Source organism: Orycteropus afer, unplaced genomic scaffold (genome assembly GCF_000298275.1).
Source record: "Orycteropus afer afer isolate SDZICR_OR568_19922 unplaced genomic scaffold, OryAfe1.0 scaffold00193, whole genome shotgun sequence".
NCBI classification, from domain to species: domain Eukaryota; kingdom Metazoa; phylum Chordata; class Mammalia; order Tubulidentata; family Orycteropodidae; genus Orycteropus; species Orycteropus afer.
In genome coordinates this window covers 6,163,329-6,180,599 of record NW_006921780.1, presented here as the reverse complement: position 1 = coordinate 6,180,599, position 17,271 = coordinate 6,163,329, and the positions used below count along the sequence as shown (strand labels likewise).

The 17,271-nt window shown below is 52.6% G+C and overlaps 1 protein-coding gene across 1 annotated transcript; it reads left to right on the top strand.

Moving 5' to 3' along the window:
- Nucleotides 1-764: 764 nt before the first annotated feature.
- Nucleotides 765-16,240, top strand: NECTIN4 (nectin cell adhesion molecule 4). Its single transcript, XM_042781902.1, has 9 exons — nucleotides 765-840; nucleotides 9,699-10,058; nucleotides 11,524-11,814; nucleotides 12,991-13,111; nucleotides 14,093-14,241; nucleotides 14,477-14,636; nucleotides 15,099-15,174; nucleotides 15,588-15,662; nucleotides 16,016-16,240. Exons 1-9 carry the CDS (start codon nucleotides 765-767, stop codon nucleotides 16,238-16,240), a joined length of 1,533 nt encoding a protein of 510 aa, XP_042637836.1.
- The last annotated feature ends 1,031 nt before the right edge of the window (nucleotides 16,241-17,271 follow it).

Genomic DNA, 17,271 nt, shown 5'->3' with positions numbered 1-17,271 from the left:
CAGGCAAGCCCCTTCTCCTCTCTGGGCATCTGCTTTCTCATTTGAAGGGTAAGGGATGGTCAGTACTCCCAGGACCCTCCTCAGTTCTGGCCTTCCTTGATTCTGCGGCTCCACGGCTGAGACCCTCTCGGAGACTGGGGAATGTGACAAGGCCCCCGGAAGGCAGCAAAGCTGGCTGGGGTGTGGGATGCTTGGCTTCCTTTCCGCCCACAAGGGCCTTGCCCTGTTCATCCTGGCCTGGTGCCTCCCTCTTTGAGCCACCCTGGGCCTCTCCCCAGGCCTTGCCTCTCCCTTGTCAGCCCCTTCTACTCATTTTCAGGTAAACCCTGAGTTGAAGATGGGATCCCACCCCCCCCAAGGTCCTTCCCTCCCTCCCTCCCTCTCTGGCGCCCATTAGCCAGCCCAGGCCATGGGGGCGGTGGCTGCTGAGTCTCTGTGCCAGGCCCAGCCCCCGGAGACGCACCTGTTCTGACCTGCTGAGCAGGTTCCCAGGTTTCTGCCGTCGTTGTTGGCCACGGCGTGGGAAGTAGCTCTGGGGGAGCTCGGAGCTCCCGATCACGGCTTCTTGGGGGTAGCTGTGTCTGGGTGGGTAAAACGGGGCTGGGCCCCCTAGTGGAGACCCTAGTAGGATAGGCAGGTGGGTCAGTACCTGGGCTTCGTGGTGTCCTGCCTGCTGGGTCTGTGCCCTCTCCAACTCTAGAGCCGGCTCCCAGGGAGAACTCGGTGGAACTTCAGAGACTCTTGGCAGGTCTGCCTGACAACCAATGCCCCTGTCCCTGGGAGCCGAGATGTGGGGGCCTGAGACCTGGCTGCTGCTGCTGCTCCTGGCATCATATACAGGTAGGATTTGCCTGAACCATCAGGAACCTTGTTTTTGAGCCTAACCTGGCGCACGCACACACACACGCACGCACACCCAACACATACACACACACACACCCATTTTTTTCCTTTGACGCTGGGCTGGGGAACTGATCTTTCTCTCCCACCCTCACTTGCCAGTACTGCCCCCAGAAGAGCCAATGTAGCTCTTTTCCTTCATGCCCCTTCCCCGGCCCCCAGACCAGCCACAGTGTCTGGGGGTCTCTACCTCTGCCAAAGCCTTGCTTAGCCCTGACCACCTCTGGGGGAATTGATATGGTAGCCCACCACAGGTGGGCAGGAAGGTGGAACTGGGGAGGACCTCATGCACCCCGGGCTTCCTGGAGGCTCCTTCAGCCAGCCCCTGGGCTCCTGAGTTGCTGACTGGAGCTGGGGCTGACTCAGGGCTGAGCTGGCTTCGGCAGTCATCAGGGTGTAGGAAGCTAGATGCCCAGACAGTGGACAGGCATTTCTATCCCCTTCTCCCTTCTCCTTGATGTTCTGGAACACCAGGACTGGGGCACCTGTTTGGGGACTGTACAGGAGTGGGGCTCCTCTTACTCTGGCCCCTCCCTTTCCCTTGGCATACTATTAGGGTGGTGGTAATGAGGAGGTTACTTAGGTGAGAAGGGGTCTTGGCCAGGGTATTGTCTAGACAGAGTGTGCTTCCCTTTTGTTCTTCTCTGACTTCCTATTTTATCAACTAGACACCCTGTCTAGGTAACCATACCTGTCTAATGTATATATACAAAAAAGGAAAAAAAAAAAAAAAAACCCAACCCCAAACAACTCACTGCCATCAATTCTGACTCATAGCAACACTATAGGACAGAGTAGAACTGCTCTGTAGGGTTTCTAAGGCTGTAAATCTTTACAGAAGTAGACCACCTCATCTTTCTCCTGCAGAACAGCTGGTGGGTTTGAACTGCTGACCTATCAGATAGCAGCCAAGTGCTTTAACTACTCAGCCACCAGGGCTCCTAATGGATACATAGCAAATATAGATCATAGGAATTTACTATGTTGAGAGTAGGGAAGAGTATGTGCTCATGTATGAGGGTGTGCTCAATGAGACCACAATGGGATTCCATGGAATAAGTGAAAAATCTTTCTGCTTGGGAAGACAGGGTACTTACTGTCTGGATTGGACAGTTGGATTCCCAGCTCCGGGATCAGTAGCAAGGACACATCAGTTGTCTAGCAAGGCCTAGCAGTCGCCCCCTACCCCTCTCACTCCAATCCACAGCTGAAGCTGTCAGGAGGAGAGCTTGGCCTAGGTGTGTGGTGATTGTTTTCACTCTGATCTTATAGTACAGGGGCCATTGATCCAGCCTGTAATCACAGGATATTGAGCTCCAAACTCCTCCACCTCTCCATCCCAAAGCCTTAATTTCCATGTTCCAGATAACCCTTTTTTCTCACTTACTTAGCCCAAGAGGGTGGGGCCTGGGTGCTGGGGCCAGGGATCCCAGTAGTAACCTTCCTTTGGGATCTACCCACACCTAAAGAATGGAGCCACAGTGTCTCAGGACTTGGAAGGGATCAAAGAGATCACTGACTGCTCCAACTCCCTCATCTGACAGATGGGAAAACTGAGGGAAACAGACAGGAAAATGACACCTGCGAGAGATTACTCAGTATTAGAACAGAGTCAGGGATAGTGTATTGGTCTCCTGACCCCTAGTTCATTAAAGAATAGCACATTTGAGTGCACACTGGGTGTGGCCAGGGTACTAGATGCTGGCAATGCAATTGTGAATAAGACAGCCTCTATCTACCTTTTCTGCATACAAAACTATTCCTTCTAAGGGAAGGGGAGAAGAGACCCTTTCTAGTTCAGAAATTGCCCCTGACCTCATCCAATCCCTGACTGAGGAGCTGTGGGCAGGGAGGAAGCCTGGTGCTCTAACCCTCACAGAGCTGGAGGTCTGGTCTGAGAGTGAGGCTTAGACCCCCGGGTTTGTAGTCAGAGCACCAGATGGTCTCGCTTGTACTGTGACACACCCACCCCCCAGTGTCTGGCTTCTATGTATGTGTGGATCTCCTCAGTAGCCCCCAGGAAGCCTCTGGGAAAGTCTTGGACTGGGAAGTCAGGAGTTCTGGGTTCTGGCCCCATTTCTGCTACTAATTTGCTAGGTAACCTTGAGCAACTAGGAAACTGGACTTTAGAAAATCAGATATCTCTATGTGCTTTCGAGTTTTGAAATTCTATGGCTCTGTGACTGTCTGGTTCCTGGATGAAGTGGGGTGCTGGGATGCTGAAGGGGCAGTTAGCCTGGCTGTGGAGATAGAAGGAGGAAAGGGTCCTGGCACCATCCCTCAGTGGAGACCAAGGGGAGCTTTCTTCCTGGCTCTACTTTGAATACCCCCACCCCCAACCCAACTCCTGGGCTATTAGGAGCTCTGAGCCCCAGGGCCCTGCCCCACCCCTGACAGGGAGAGGAGCCCAGGCTTGGGAGGCGCCTCAACACCACAGCTCTTTGTCTCTCCTTAATGGGATGAGTTTTTGGGTGAGGTCCCCTCCCTTTTCCCTCCCCCATCTCCTGCCCTGGGGCTGCAAGGCCCAAATCAATTGAAGGACACTCCTTCAGTCCCCTGGCTCATCAGAGGACAAGGGCTTCCCTGAATTCTCTGAGGTCTGCCTTCTGAGGGTTAGGATCAGCTTTCTGACTGAAGTTCATTTCCTAGAAAGGGAGGGGCCTTATCCCTGCTCTTCTCCTCCTGTTCAGGAGGGGGCCAGGCCCTTTCCTATAGGACTTACCCAAACCCAGGGAAGCCAGAAAGGGAGACTAGCTTCCCCGCCCAACATGGAGAGGACTGGGAGAATCCCAGGGAAGCCCTGTGGCCCCGTGACCATGGGGCCCACCCTAGGACTTCAGGGGGCTGGGGAAAAGGGACCCCAAGCACAGAGATAGCGGCAAGGGTCTCACAGCAGAATCCAAGGCCCATCTTCTAGACCACAGCCTCAGGATTCAGATCCTCCAGGGACAGTATATGGGGGTCGGACACCTGGGGAACAAGCCAATTGAGGAGAGAATGCCCAGGCTCTTCTCGACAATGTCAAGGCAGAGAGAATGGGTAAGGTGTGGTAGGGAGCTGAGTCAGGAGAGAAGGGAGTAAAGGGGTCTAGGCTCTGGACTTGGGAATAGAATCTAAAATGAAAAGGTGAAGTTCAGAACTGGGGTGTCAACCACCAAGCCCTGGAGGAGGTCTGTGGAGGGGGCAGTGGGGATCACTCTCACTAGCACAGGAAGCCTCAGGCCTCAGAAGCTGTTGCCATAGTCCCCTGAGCTCCCTTCCCCCAACCTGGCTGTGTCCTGAGAGCTGGGGCTGAGGCTGTGATTTGGGGTGTGGCAGAGCTGGCCACAGTGGGGGGTACTGGCAGGATTGGGGGGCTAATATCTCAGGAGGGTGGGAGAATTCTGGTTCTCCCACCCACGGTGTGGCTGTTGTGGTGACTCAGCCTGGCTCAGACTCTGGCTCCAGGGGGTGGTTTAGGGGACTTATCTGTGCTGGGAGCTGTGTCTGGGCCAGAGCCGGGGCTGCCTCAAGGCCTGTGCTCCCCCATTGTTCTCCTCTACCTTTGTGATTGGTGTGGCCCCCCTCCCCAGGCAATAATCTGCAAGCAGGCGCTTTGCCCAGGTTGGGAAGCTCTCACTAAGCTGGGGGGCTTAGGACAATGGGGGTAAGTAAGGAAGGTGGATGAAGGCAGAGGGAGAAACTCCTGGTTTTCAAGGTTCCTTAGCACCTCCAGGCCAAGGTTATGGGGGGGCAGCGTGGAAGGAAAAGAGCTTGCTGAGCTGTTTCTGTCACCTATCCTGGATGGGGGCTACAGTGCTCCCCTCCCAAGTCTTCTTGTACCTCAAACTCACAGTGTACCCCTTCTTTCTCTTGCGGAGGCTGTTGCTACCTGAGTGAGGGGAGGGAAGAGTTAATAAAGAAGAATAAGACCTTAGACAGCTCCAATACCTCCCCTAGCCCCAGGCAGAATCCCCCCTCCCCACCAAACTCCCATCAGACAACCCTTACCCCAGGCCTGGAGCCAGAGCTGGTTTTTCTGGTGGTGGCAGCAGTGGAGGCTCTGACAGGGATTCTCAGAGAGAGGCCTCCTTGGGGGGCCAGAGTGCTGGGGGGCCCAGAGGAGTGGCTGGTGGGGGGGACAAAGATGGGAACCTGATGAGCAAGGGTAGAGAGAGCTTTTGTTTTGTTCTGTTGAGGAGCCCTTGATGGCAATTTCCCATCACCTGGAGGGACAGTGACCTCATCTCTGGGTACCTCCACCTGGAGCCTGAGATCAAGGTGAATCTGAATCTGCCCTTAAGTCTTGAGATGAAGTGGGGAGGGATGCTGGGCGGCCCTCCAGGTGGGTTGCAGAAACAAAGGCACAGAGCCACACACCACTGACCAAGGGCAGCCAAGAGACAGACATGTGGAAGCCAAGAGAAACCAAGAAATCGACCTCAAAATATTTACTATGTGTGCAGAGTTCCATGAGACAGGAATGTCCACCATGCATACAGACGGTATGAGTTGCACATGGAATGGTGTGTGTGCCCATGTTTGCATAGACATCATTACACAGCACATCTTTCTGGACACAGATAAGCACAGGTACTCTCCTGAAGATAGGTCACACACACATGCATGTGCAGAACACCCCCAAGTTCACACAAGGAGACAGCTTCACATGCATGTGAACCAGCATTTAGACTGGCCAGCCCTCACCCAAACAAGCCCCTCTAGACACAAAAGACTCAAACTTACGCCCTTCCTCCTTCTCACAGACCTGCTGCTAGGATCCCTATGTGTACCCCTACATGTACTAGCAGGGAGATGCTGACGGGGAAAAGGTCCTTACGAAGAAAGCCCCCTCCCTCAAAGATGCTGTTCCATGGCTGAGTATTTGCAGCTGCCAGCCTCAGTATCCTCTTCTGAGATCAGAGTGCAGGCCTCACAGAAAGGAAAGTTTGGCTCTGGACACAGGGTGGGGAGCAGCCCAATGGAAGGCCCGTCTGGTCTGGTGGAGGGCCTGTCTGGGAGCGGGTGGGGTACAAAGAGGGCAGGGCCCGAAGGAGGCCTGAGGGGGCCTGGCCGGGGGTGGAGGTGGGGGAGGCCGAGGCCAGGGATCCCGTCTGGCCAGTTGGGCCTGTTCTCTCCCTTGCGCAAGGTGGTGGTGGCTGTGGCTAGGCCTGCTGTCATGCGCGGCAGCTTCTGAGTCACCAAGGCTCCTGACCAGCGTCCTGGTGCTCCCAGGAAATGGGGTGGGGAGGGTCAGAGGGAGGAGCACCCAGTTAGCCAGAGTCCACCAGCCTCAGCAAACAACTTGCAGCGGAAGGGTCCGTGGGCTCAACCTGACCTGGCTACCACATGCCCGCAGGGTGACCTCACCAGGCAGGCAATGTGTCTCCTTCAGGCTGGTGACATCATCATGCTGACGCCGGGCTGGCACTGGGTGGGGGAGAGAAGGAGGAGACAGCCCTGGCCTGGGAGTCTGGGCTCTTAGGTCAGTTTAGCCTAGACAGGGATTGTAGGGTCCACATTTTCTTCTCTTGCAGGCTGTGTATGTGTGCATGTGCATGTGCTTGTGTGTGTGTGTGTGTGTGACAACTAGAGGAGGGTTCTGCCATAGCCTCAGGTACTAAATAAATAGTGGTTTTAGGACAATGGAGGGGCTATGGGAGAGATCAAGAGAGGACTTTCCTATTTTACTGGGTTCCTCATCCTGCAAAACTTGGGCTTATTCCTTGGGGATGAGGGTCTTGGACTTACAGGTAGGGACATGGAGGACTGGAATTCAGGCATATGCTCGGTACCCAATGCCAAGAAGTTACTTTTTTGGGCAAATGTGGTTGATCAGTGGTGGAAAGGGCTGGTGGTTGGTGAGTGTGAGGATGGGAATGAGAAATATGCTGTCCGACCCTGTCCCAGGAATAGTCTTTAGAAGGGTTTCAGTGTCCCAGTGGGGCCGGGCCTGAGATCCCTGTGACCAGCACAGACACCAGTGCTGGAAGCAGAGGATAAGCTAGAAGTCCCCATCCCACCCCCACCCCTGACCTTCCTTGGCAGCCCTGCCCACTGCAGTTCGGGTGGAGGTGCCTGGGAGGAGTGTGGTGGTTAGCTGGACTCCCAGGCTAGGCTGGGTGGGACCAACATCAGCTTAGGCAGGTCAGGGCCCTGGTATCTGGCCCTGCAGGTCTGTCCCGTCTCAGCCCGGCCCTCCCAGCTGCCAACAGCATTCTGCCCCACTCCACCCCTGCCAGCAGGGCCACAGGACCCCCTTTCTGGTCCATGTTCTGCCTCACTAGAACCCTCTGATCCACCTGAGTGTGGCAATATATTCTCCCTCCATGCCTGCTGTCTCCATGCCCTGTTCTTTCTTTCTCTGTCCAGTCCAGGGGTGCTCTCTCTGGCAGTGATCCCAGCTAGCTGGCCTAACCTGCCTCCACCCCAAGATTGCCATGCAATCCCCTCCCTGCCCAGCCCAAGCAAGGACTACTCATTCCTCCACATTCCTCTTCATTCTCCCCTTTCCTTCTTCCACCTGTTTCTCATTCATTCACCCAATCAATCAATTAATAGACGTTAATTGAATACCAATTATGTGCCATAAATGCAGTGATGTGAGACCCAGTTTCTACTCCTAAGGAGCTCAGTCTGGTGAGGAAGGAAGAAAATAGCAATTACAGACCCTGGGGTAAGTGCTGGGATCGGGCAGAGCACAGAGGAAGGGCCCCTAATGGTGCCTGAGGTGGAGGGGCAGGGAAGATTTTCAGGAGGAAGTGATGCCTAAATGGAGTCTTACAGGATGAATAGGAGCTCTCCAGACAACAATGAGTAGGATCTGCCAGACAGAGGGAGGAGGGCATTCCAGTCAGGGGTACAGCGTGATAAAGATGAGGAGCAGCAAGGTGTGTGAGGTGCTGGGCAGGAGCAGGGACTCCCAACAGGGCTCCAACTGTCGGGAACTGCTCGTACAAAAATTCCAAGACACGGGAGCTCTTGCCGCCCTAGAGTGCCCTTCTATTCTGCCCTCAGCCCCCATAACTATATTTTACATGTTTTATTCCGTGGCTCCAAATTTGTTTCATGCTAACTATGAGGTTACCCGGGCCCTACCTCCCTCAAAATTACTCATTCTAGGAACCTAGGAGCTGGCCTTGAGCCTTTCTTCCCCTTATCTCTCTTTCTAGTCACTCACCAAATCAAATTTTCCCCAGGAGCTGCCCCTTCCTCACACCCCAGCAGCACTATTCCAGGGTTGCAGCTGCAGCCTCCTGGTCTTCAGTCAAACTATACATCACTACTTTCTTATGCTACTCCCTGGCTAAGAAACCTTCAGTAACTCTGCATTCCCTCTTTAAACCAAGGAACCAAACCAGTTGCTGTTTAATCAGTTCTAACTCCTGACGACCTTACGTGTATCAAAGTACAGCTGCTCCATAGGGTTTTTAATGGCTGATTTTTCAGAAGTAGATCACCAGGCCTTTCTTCCAAGGCACTTTTGGGTAGACTCCAACTGGCAACAGTTTGTTTGGCAGCTGAGCTCATTATCATTTGCACCACCCAGGGATTCTGCTTCCCCTTTATGGAATCTTAATTCCTTTGTCTGGTATAGAAGGTCCTCAATGATTTGGCCTCACCCTACCCCAATCATATTTTCCACATCTGGTCAATACACACACCCTGCCTTAAGACTTCTCTTTGATGCTTCCTGAGCCAGCCAGCCTCTCCACATCCTTGGTGTTTACTCATGCTAGCCTCTTCCTAATGCTACCTAATTCCTGCCTAAGGCCCTCCCAGATGACTTGGGCCCACAGTGACTGCCCCATCCCACAACTGACAGGCAGCACATCACTGAGAACTGGATCAGAAACCATCATCACAGGTTTCCACATCTGTCTCCATGTGTTTCCTCCTCCTGAACAGACCTCAGGTTCCTTGAAGGCAGCAAATGTTTTCTCATTTGGCGATGAGGTCTACATGATGTATGTCTCTGACTCTAAAAGCCCTAAGTACTTCATCCTACTTAGCTCCATGTACCCAGTCCGTGTGCAAGACGTTCACCCTGTGCCTCTGGTCCCCATCCCTGGTGCTCTGATTCTGGCTCCCCTGTCTCTGTGTCTGCCTGACCTCATCTCTCTAGGCCTCTGACCTGGGCCCTTTCTGTCTTCAGTGACTTGCTCATTTCTGCCTCAAAGCCTTGGTCCACGACGTTCCTCCCACTGAGTGACTCCTTCTCTCTGGGAATCCAGGTCTCTCATCTTCAAACCATGCAAAGAAGCTTCTGAAGGTTCTACTGAGGGGCCCTTCCCACCCTACTGCTCTATCCCAAACACCAGCTCTTCTTGACCTTTGCTGGAAACGTTCACTTTTATCTTCCCTGGTAGGTTGAGGCTTCTGTGGAAGTGTTTGTCCTGGGGATTCCCTGTTTCTGTGCATGTAAAATTCATTTCCCTGAGAGGAGGGTGAGCTCCCTGAGTGCAGAGGCTGGCTGGGTCTCTCTGTCCTGTTATAGCCACTCACCTTACAATTGCTCAGGATACAATCTTGGGCTAGGAGAGGGATGTGGCTCTTCCATAAATTGTCAGCATGGCCTTAGGCAAGTCACTTCCTCTCTCTGGGCCTCAGTTTCCTCATCTGTTAAATGGCCATGATAATAACACCTACCTCTTGGGAATGTTTTGTGGCTCTAATGAGGTAATGGACTGAAAGTGCTTCGTAAGCACAAAATGCTCCGGGAGTTCCAGCTGCCCTTGCTGTCATTATCTTTATGAATAAGTGTTTCCCTGGCTCTGGCAGCGCACCTAATCCTGGCAACCCGTGTCTGCCCCCTGCAGGATGGTGCTCGGCAGGCGAATTGGAGACTTCGGATCTAGTGACTGTGGTGCTGGGCCAGGATGCAAAGCTGCCCTGTTTCTACCGAGGGGACCCTGACGAGCAGGTGGGGCAGGTGGCTTGGGCTCGGGTGGACACGGCGGAGGGCGCCCAGGAGCTGGCGCTACTGAATTCCAAATACGGGCTCCACGTGAGCCCAGCCTACGAGGGTCGCGTTGAGCAGCCACAGCCCCCACGGGACCCCCTTGACGGCTCCGTGCTCCTGCGCAACGCTGTGCAAGCCGATGAGGGCGAGTATGAGTGCCGCGTCAGCACCTTCCCAGCCGGCAGCTTCCAAGCGCGGCTGCGGCTCCGCGTACTGGGTAAGTGCGGTGGGCTGGGGAAGGTCCGGGGCGGTGGGGAGCGTCCGGTGCGTGTGCGTGTGCGCGCACGGAGGCACCAGGACCCGATATTCGGAGTCTTGGTAAGGATAAACAAGAAACAGGGGGAAGCAGATAGGGGAACTGCAAAGATGGACGGGTCAAAGCAGAACAGGAGTAAGAAGTAGGATACTGTAAGAATGAGCGGGCTACAGGGTTTGAGTCATCCAGCTCATCCTCCCACCCATCCAGAAAATCTCTCCGACTGACTCCAACAGTTTGAAATAGCTTGGTCAGCCTTGGGACAGCCAGGGCCTCTGTGGAAAGAATCCATTGATGAGGAAGTTCTTCCTTCCGTGGAACAGAAATCTCCCTCTATTACTTTTGCCTCTGAAGCAATATGGCACAGGCTTATTCTCTCTTCTGCACAAAGAACTGAGGACCCTTGCCTTGTGCCACCCAAATCTGCTCTTCTCCGAGCTAAATTTACTGGTTCCTGCGTCAGTTCCACCAAAGACACTGATTCGAAGCCTCCTTTGCCATCCTGGACTCCAATCTTTTCAAATGTTGAGCCCAGATATGGACATACAGGTCAGCTATGGTGTGGCTTGCACACGGACCAGTGAGGCTAACACCTTCCTTGATCTAATCTTGGCTGAATGTGGTCTGAGATCACAATCGTGTTTTTTTTTTTTTTTTTTAATTTGTTTTGTTTTGTGGTAAAATACATATAACAAAACATTTGCCATTTCAACCATTTTTGTGTATACAATTCAGTACACAATAAATAGCCTTCTAAACCACCACTTTCACTTGTGGGACTCAGGGTCAACTGATGCCCTTGATTTATGGTCAAGTTAAACCTTTCCCATTCTGGGCTTGGGCTGTTGATGCTGTGAAGACAAACAATACAAGACTTTATGTTTTCCCTCTATTTACATGAAAGTTAGTAAAACTACCCTTGGAGTAGAAAAACTTAAATGTGGATCTAGGTTTTGTCACCTAATAGCTGATGGCCTAAGATAAGTAATTTACTCTCCTTGAGCTTCAGTTTCTTCACCTGTAAAATAGAAATAATAATGCCTACTGCACTGGTTTGTTCACAAGATTAAATGAACTAATGTTTATAAAGTGGATAACATAATGCTTGGCACATAATAAGTGCTTAATAAGTGGCAGCTATTATTATTATATAGATGTTATTTGGTTAGTTTTTTTAATTACTTCATTATTTTTGTTAAAAAATGACCCATGCTGGCTGTAAAAAAATTCAAACAATGGGGAAAGGTACAGAGACAATAGTAAAAGTCACCTGAAGTTATGCCACTCAGCTAGCGTCTTTGGTGTTGAAGTTACAGAAGACAAAAGAGCCTGAAAGTTTGTGCCTGTGTAAGACTGAGATGAGAGGGGGCTGAGTCTCCTGACAGGGGTTGTTCAGACTCCTAACCTGGCCTCCCTCCACCCACAGTGCCTCCCCTGCCCTCCCTGAATCCTGGTCCAGCACTAGAAGAGGGCCAGGGCCTGACCCTGGCAGCCTCCTGCACAGCTGAGGGCAGCCCGGCCCCCAGTGTGACCTGGGACACAGAGGTCAAGGGCACAGCCTCTAGCCGCTCCTTCACGCACTCCCGTTCCGCTGCTGTCACTTCAGAGTTCCACCTGGTGCCCAGCCGCAGCATGAATGGGCAACCACTTACCTGTGTGGTGTCCCACCCTGGCCTGCTCCAGGACCAAAGGATCACTCACATTCTCCAAGTGGCCTGTGAGTACTGGGATGCTTGGGTCGGGACTCCCATGGGCTCTGAGAGGATTGGTGAGACACCATGAGTCGCACCAGCCTGGCCAGCCTGGATCCTAGAGACCATATTGTGTGGTTGAGAGACTACTAGTCCAAAGATTGGACACCTGGAGTCCAATGCCAGATAACTTTGGCAAACTGCTTAGACCTCTGTGAGCTTCAGTGTCCTCATCTTTACAAAGGAGATTGTTCTGCTTCCCATGGTTGTTGAGAGAATTAGTACAAAAATAGAATTGAAAGCATGTTGTAAAATACACAGTTTAAGGTTGATTGTTGTGTGTTGAGTCAATTCCGACTTACAGTGACTTTATAGGACAGTACAACTGTCCCATAGAGTTTCCAAGCCTGTAATCTTTACAGGAGCAGATCACCAGGTCTTTTCTCCTGAGGAGCCATTGGTGGGTTCAGACTTTCAACCTTTCAGTTAGTAGCTGAGTGCTTAACCATTGTGCCACCACTGCTCCTTAGTTTAAGGTTTAAAGACAGATAGATTTGGGATAAGCCATAGCTGTACTATTTACTAGCTGTTACTTAATCTTGTTAGGCTTCATTCTCTTCATCAGCAAAATGAGTAGAATTACACCAACTTTACAGGGTTCTGATGAGAATTAGTAACCATGAATGTAAAGCATCTTACACACTGCTTAGCACATACAATGTGCTCAGTAAAGGTAGTTTTCCCAGCATTAGACTTAGAGCCCCTGGGAGGACAGGACTGTTTTCTACTCATACTAACTCAGCACTTGGCACAAAGTAGGCTCTCAACAAATGTTTGTTAAAGAAATTAACGAATCAATATGAGTCAGGGAATATTTATTGAGCACCTGTGACTAGCACTATGCTTGGCACTATGGAGGATTCAGAAAAAGAGTAATATAATTGCTACTCTAAGGACTTATAGACTTACTGCACAAGTAAACCAATGTGGACTCTTTGGGTTTAGAGAGGGGAGGGAAGAGTGTGGCCAGGAAGCTGTCAGTGAGATGGGGCCAGGCTAGGCTTTGGCAGCTAATGAGTAGGATGGAGAAGGGCAGGGGGAGACTATTCCAGGTAGGGTGGAACATGGGGTGGGGACTCTTTGGGGAGCGGCATGATCAAAGGTATCATTTCCACTCTTTCTCCTCCCACTTCCCATTCCAGTCCTTACTGAGGCCACTGTGAGGGGCCTTGAAGACCAAAGTATATGGCATGTTGGCAGAGAAGGAGCTACACTTAAGTGCCTCAGTGAAGGGCAACCCCCTCCCTCATACAACTGGACACGGTGAGAGCCCTCATCAGGCCTAGCTTGAGACTACAGCCCTTCCTTCTTAGGACCAGTATGTACTCATTATGGGACTGGGACAATATATTCTGAACCTCAAATAAGTTGGGGCACATGTTTAGATGAACGCAAGAATATGCATGGAGTCACCAGATCCTTATTATTGGCTTGTCCCAGGAATTTATGATACATGGTCGTTGGCTGGAAATAAGCTAAAGAAATCAGAGTGCCAGAGTCGTTGGCTTTTTTTCTAACTTTTAAATTGTGAAATATGACACAGAATTTTAATATTAATATGTTATTTACATAAGTACATCAGCAAAAATGTGCAGCTGACTGTAATTGTTGTAAAACCAACACCCATATAATCACTATCACATGGCCAGCACCTCAGAAGCACTACTGCTGCATCCACGCAGTTCCCTTAAGGAGTTCTTGGCATTTTTCCAGGATCCAGAGAATCCAGGGAAGGGTCAAGTGCACATGTGTGTGAACCCATGACAGGCATGTTCTCACATGGGAGCATGTAAGCTATGCATGTGGCCTTGGGTTTGAGGCTTTATTCATGTGCTCTGCCATGCAACATCACAGGTCTTGGAGCATGTGGTCACATTTTCTATGTATATCTGAGCCTACATAGGAGTAGAGGTCCTACTGTGTGGACTTTATAACATGTGAATGCCGTACTGCAACTCTGTACTGGTACCCAGTGTTGGATGACGTGATGCCTGTGGGCACATATGGGATGGCACACATGTGGATCTTCCCTGAGTGTGTGTGGGGGGTGCCCGGGTCAGACTGGGCGGCAGAGAGAAGGGGCCTCTGCCTAGACCTGCCTAAGGGAGGGAGGGGCACCGTGGGAACAGCCAGCGGCTCTAGGTGACGTCATGGGGGAGGGAGGTGAAGAGCTGCCCAGGCACGTTAGGTGGTGGCAGCCTCAGCCCGCCCCAGCTGGCACCCATCAGCTTCCGTGTCCTCCAGGCTGGATGGGCCTCTGCCCAGTGGTGTCCGAGTGGAAGGGGCCACTCTGGGCTTTCCTCGGCTGACCCCTGAGCACAGTGGCATCTACGTTTGCCATGTCAGCAATGAGCTTTCCTCGAGGGATTCTCAGGTCACTGTGGATGTTCTTGGTAAGCACTGGGAGTAGACCCGTGCCCAAGGTCTGGTGGGGGCAACAGGAAGCAGGACAGAGAGAGTGAGTTGGGAAAGTATTCAACTGCAGGGTGTTGGACAGTATGTATTTTGCAGGGATCAGGCAAGAGAATGGTTTGGGATGTGTTTTGGGAGGACAATGTGTGTAAGGATGTGGGACCTGGGGTGGGTGAGGGATCTAGGCATCAACCTCAGACAGTGGCCTGTCCCCAGCAGACCCTCAGGATGCCAATGTGAAGCAGGTGGACCTGGTATCTGCCTCGGTGGTGGCAGTGGGCGTGATTGCCGCACTCCTGTTCTGCCTTCTGGTGGTGGTGGTGGTGCTCATGTCCCGATACCATCGGCGCAAGGCCCAGCAGATGACCCAGAAGTAGTGAGTACTGGCTGCCCCTGGGAAGGTAGAGGAAGCTGGGAACCAAGAAAAGGCAAACAGAAGGTGGGCCAGGACCAAGGAGAGATTGGAGCCTGGATGTCCTGATATCTGGGAAGGTTATTAACCCAGAGAGGTGGGCAGGGTCTTTCTGGAGATGAGAAGGACCTTGGGCCTAGATCACAGCTAACTGAGGGAACCTTCTGCCTGAGGATCAGATGTACATACACAAGTTCACCAAGTACACACTCGGTCCACATGGGCATGTACATGCTGTTCAGGCCCCTCACACGTACACAGGCTGTTGGCAAATACTGCCAGCCATATCGCCCCCTGTGGGCATACACTCACCCTTGCAGTGATAGCTGAGCTTCCAGCGTGGTCTCACATAGGCTGGGCCAGGTTGGGCTTACTTTAGGAGGCTACCACTACCCTTAGTTCCTGACAAAGTTGTGTCTCTCCCAGTGAGGAGGAGCTGACTCTAACCAGGGAGAACTCCATCCGAAGGCTGCATTCCCATCACACGGACCCTAGGAGCCAGGTGAGTGCCCAGAGTGGGTACATGAATGGAGTGTGGCCCCACCAAGGTTTGTTGTATCTGGGCTCCTCTGGAGACCAGGAACACCAGGTCTGGCCTCTTCCAGATCTGACTGCTAATCCATAGCTGGGACTGGGCTGGAGGTAGAGTTGGGGAGTAGAGCTGCTTTGGGTTTGATGGGGTTCCTCTGGAAGGCCCCGTTCAGCACTGGCTTAGGGGCTGCTCTGGGAAACCACTATCAACACAGATTCCAGGGAGGGATTGGGTGGTAGAGGAGGGGAATGAGGTGGTTGGTGTCGAGGAGAGAGCAGACCTCTTGGGTTTGGGGACAGATGATTAGGGAGGAGGCTGGTGGAGGACAGAGGTAGAAAGGCTGAGCTGTGTTCTAACCCCTCCTCCATGTCCGGGCCCTGCAGCCGGAGGAGAGTGTAGGGCTGAGAGCCGAGGGCCACCCTGATAGTCTCAAGGACAACAGTAGCTGCTCTGTGATGGTGAGGCCCCCGGCCCCACCGGTGTCCCTACCACTCTCCTCAGGCCCCTCTCCTGGTCCCAGATGTTGCGTGTCAGCAGCCCCTCACCAGTCCCTCTCACTTCAGCTCTGGCTTTCACTGCCCAGCCCGCTGCCCAGCCCACATCTCTGCTATGCTCTGTGCTCCTGTCTCCCCTCCCCAATGCCTACCACTGGTTCCTGGCCCCTGACCTCTGAGCCCTATTGCCTCGGAGACAACCCAACCGCCTGCTTCTGCCTGACCTCTGACCCCACCCTGCCCCACACATGCCCAGCTTTGTGTCTGGTTGCCCCCTTGTCTTGGCTCCTGACTTGCTCTCTTCCCTTGGTCTCCAGAGTGAAGAGCCAGAGGGCCGTAGTTATTCCACGCTGACCACGGTGAGAGAGATTGAAACACAGACTGAACTGCTGTCTCCAGGCCATGGGCGGGCAGAGGAGGAGGAAGATCGGGATGAAGGCATCAAACAGGCCATGAACCATTTTGTTCAGGAGAATGGGACCCTGCGGGCCAAGCCCACGGGCAATGGCATCTACATTAATGGACGGGGGCACCTGGTCTGACCCAGGCCTGCCTCCCTCCCCTAAGCCTGCTCCTTCTGCTGACATGGGGGATTTCAGTTCACTTTGGGGGCCTCTTAAATGCCCCTGTTTCTTGAGGAAGATGCTCCCCACTCCACTGACTGCTCGCCTTTTCCTCGACCTCTTCTGTCCGAGGACGGGAGGTCTCCACAGGCTGAGTTTCTCCCCCATGTGTACAGGTCACTGTGTGTGTGCATTTGTGCTTGTGTGAGTGTCACTTGTTGCGAGTGCCTGGAAGGGTGACTGTGTCCTAGATGTGCACCATGGCATGTCTCTGCTGTCAAGTCAGAGTCCAAGTAAAATGTGGCGTGTGGTGTGTGTGTTTGTGTGTGTCCCAGGATTCGGGTGGCTGTGTGGGGAACACTGTTGGGGACTTGTGTTTCATGTGGATGTGTGTGACCTCTGCCTGTGAATGCAGGTATTTTCCTTAGACCCTAGAGCAGTATTAGTGACACAGAGGCTGGAGGTGAGAGATCGAGACTGGGAGCCAGGTCCAGGTGTGCATGCATAGCTGGGCTGGAATCTGGCCTCCTGGGTGGGGGGAACCAGGCTCCGTTGACCTGGGAGCGGGTTGGAGAAAGTGTGAAACAGCTGGCTGGCCTTGGGTTCTGCCAGATGCTCCAACTGTTATGGCTAAAGCCTTCTGCCCTCTGGTGGCCTCTGGGCCCGCTGTGTATTTTTGTAAATAAACCTTCACAGGGTGAGCTCCCTTAAGTAATAATGCTTCAAACCCTCTACTACGAGAAAAAACTTTTGAAGAAAAACTTTTGATTTGTCTGGACATCTGTTACTGGAATAGTTAACAATTCCAGCCAACACTGAAATTCAGCAAATCTAGCTCTCGCTTGGACTCCATTCCCATGGGGTCAATTCCCGCAGCTCTGAAAGGTGCTCCTTCTAAGGCATGTTCATCTAGGCAGCCCCTTGGAGACAGCCTGAAGTGTGAATTAGGAGTGCAAGCCTCCATGGTTACTGGCTAAAGGAGAACTAGGTAGGGTCCTTGGCCCTAGTAG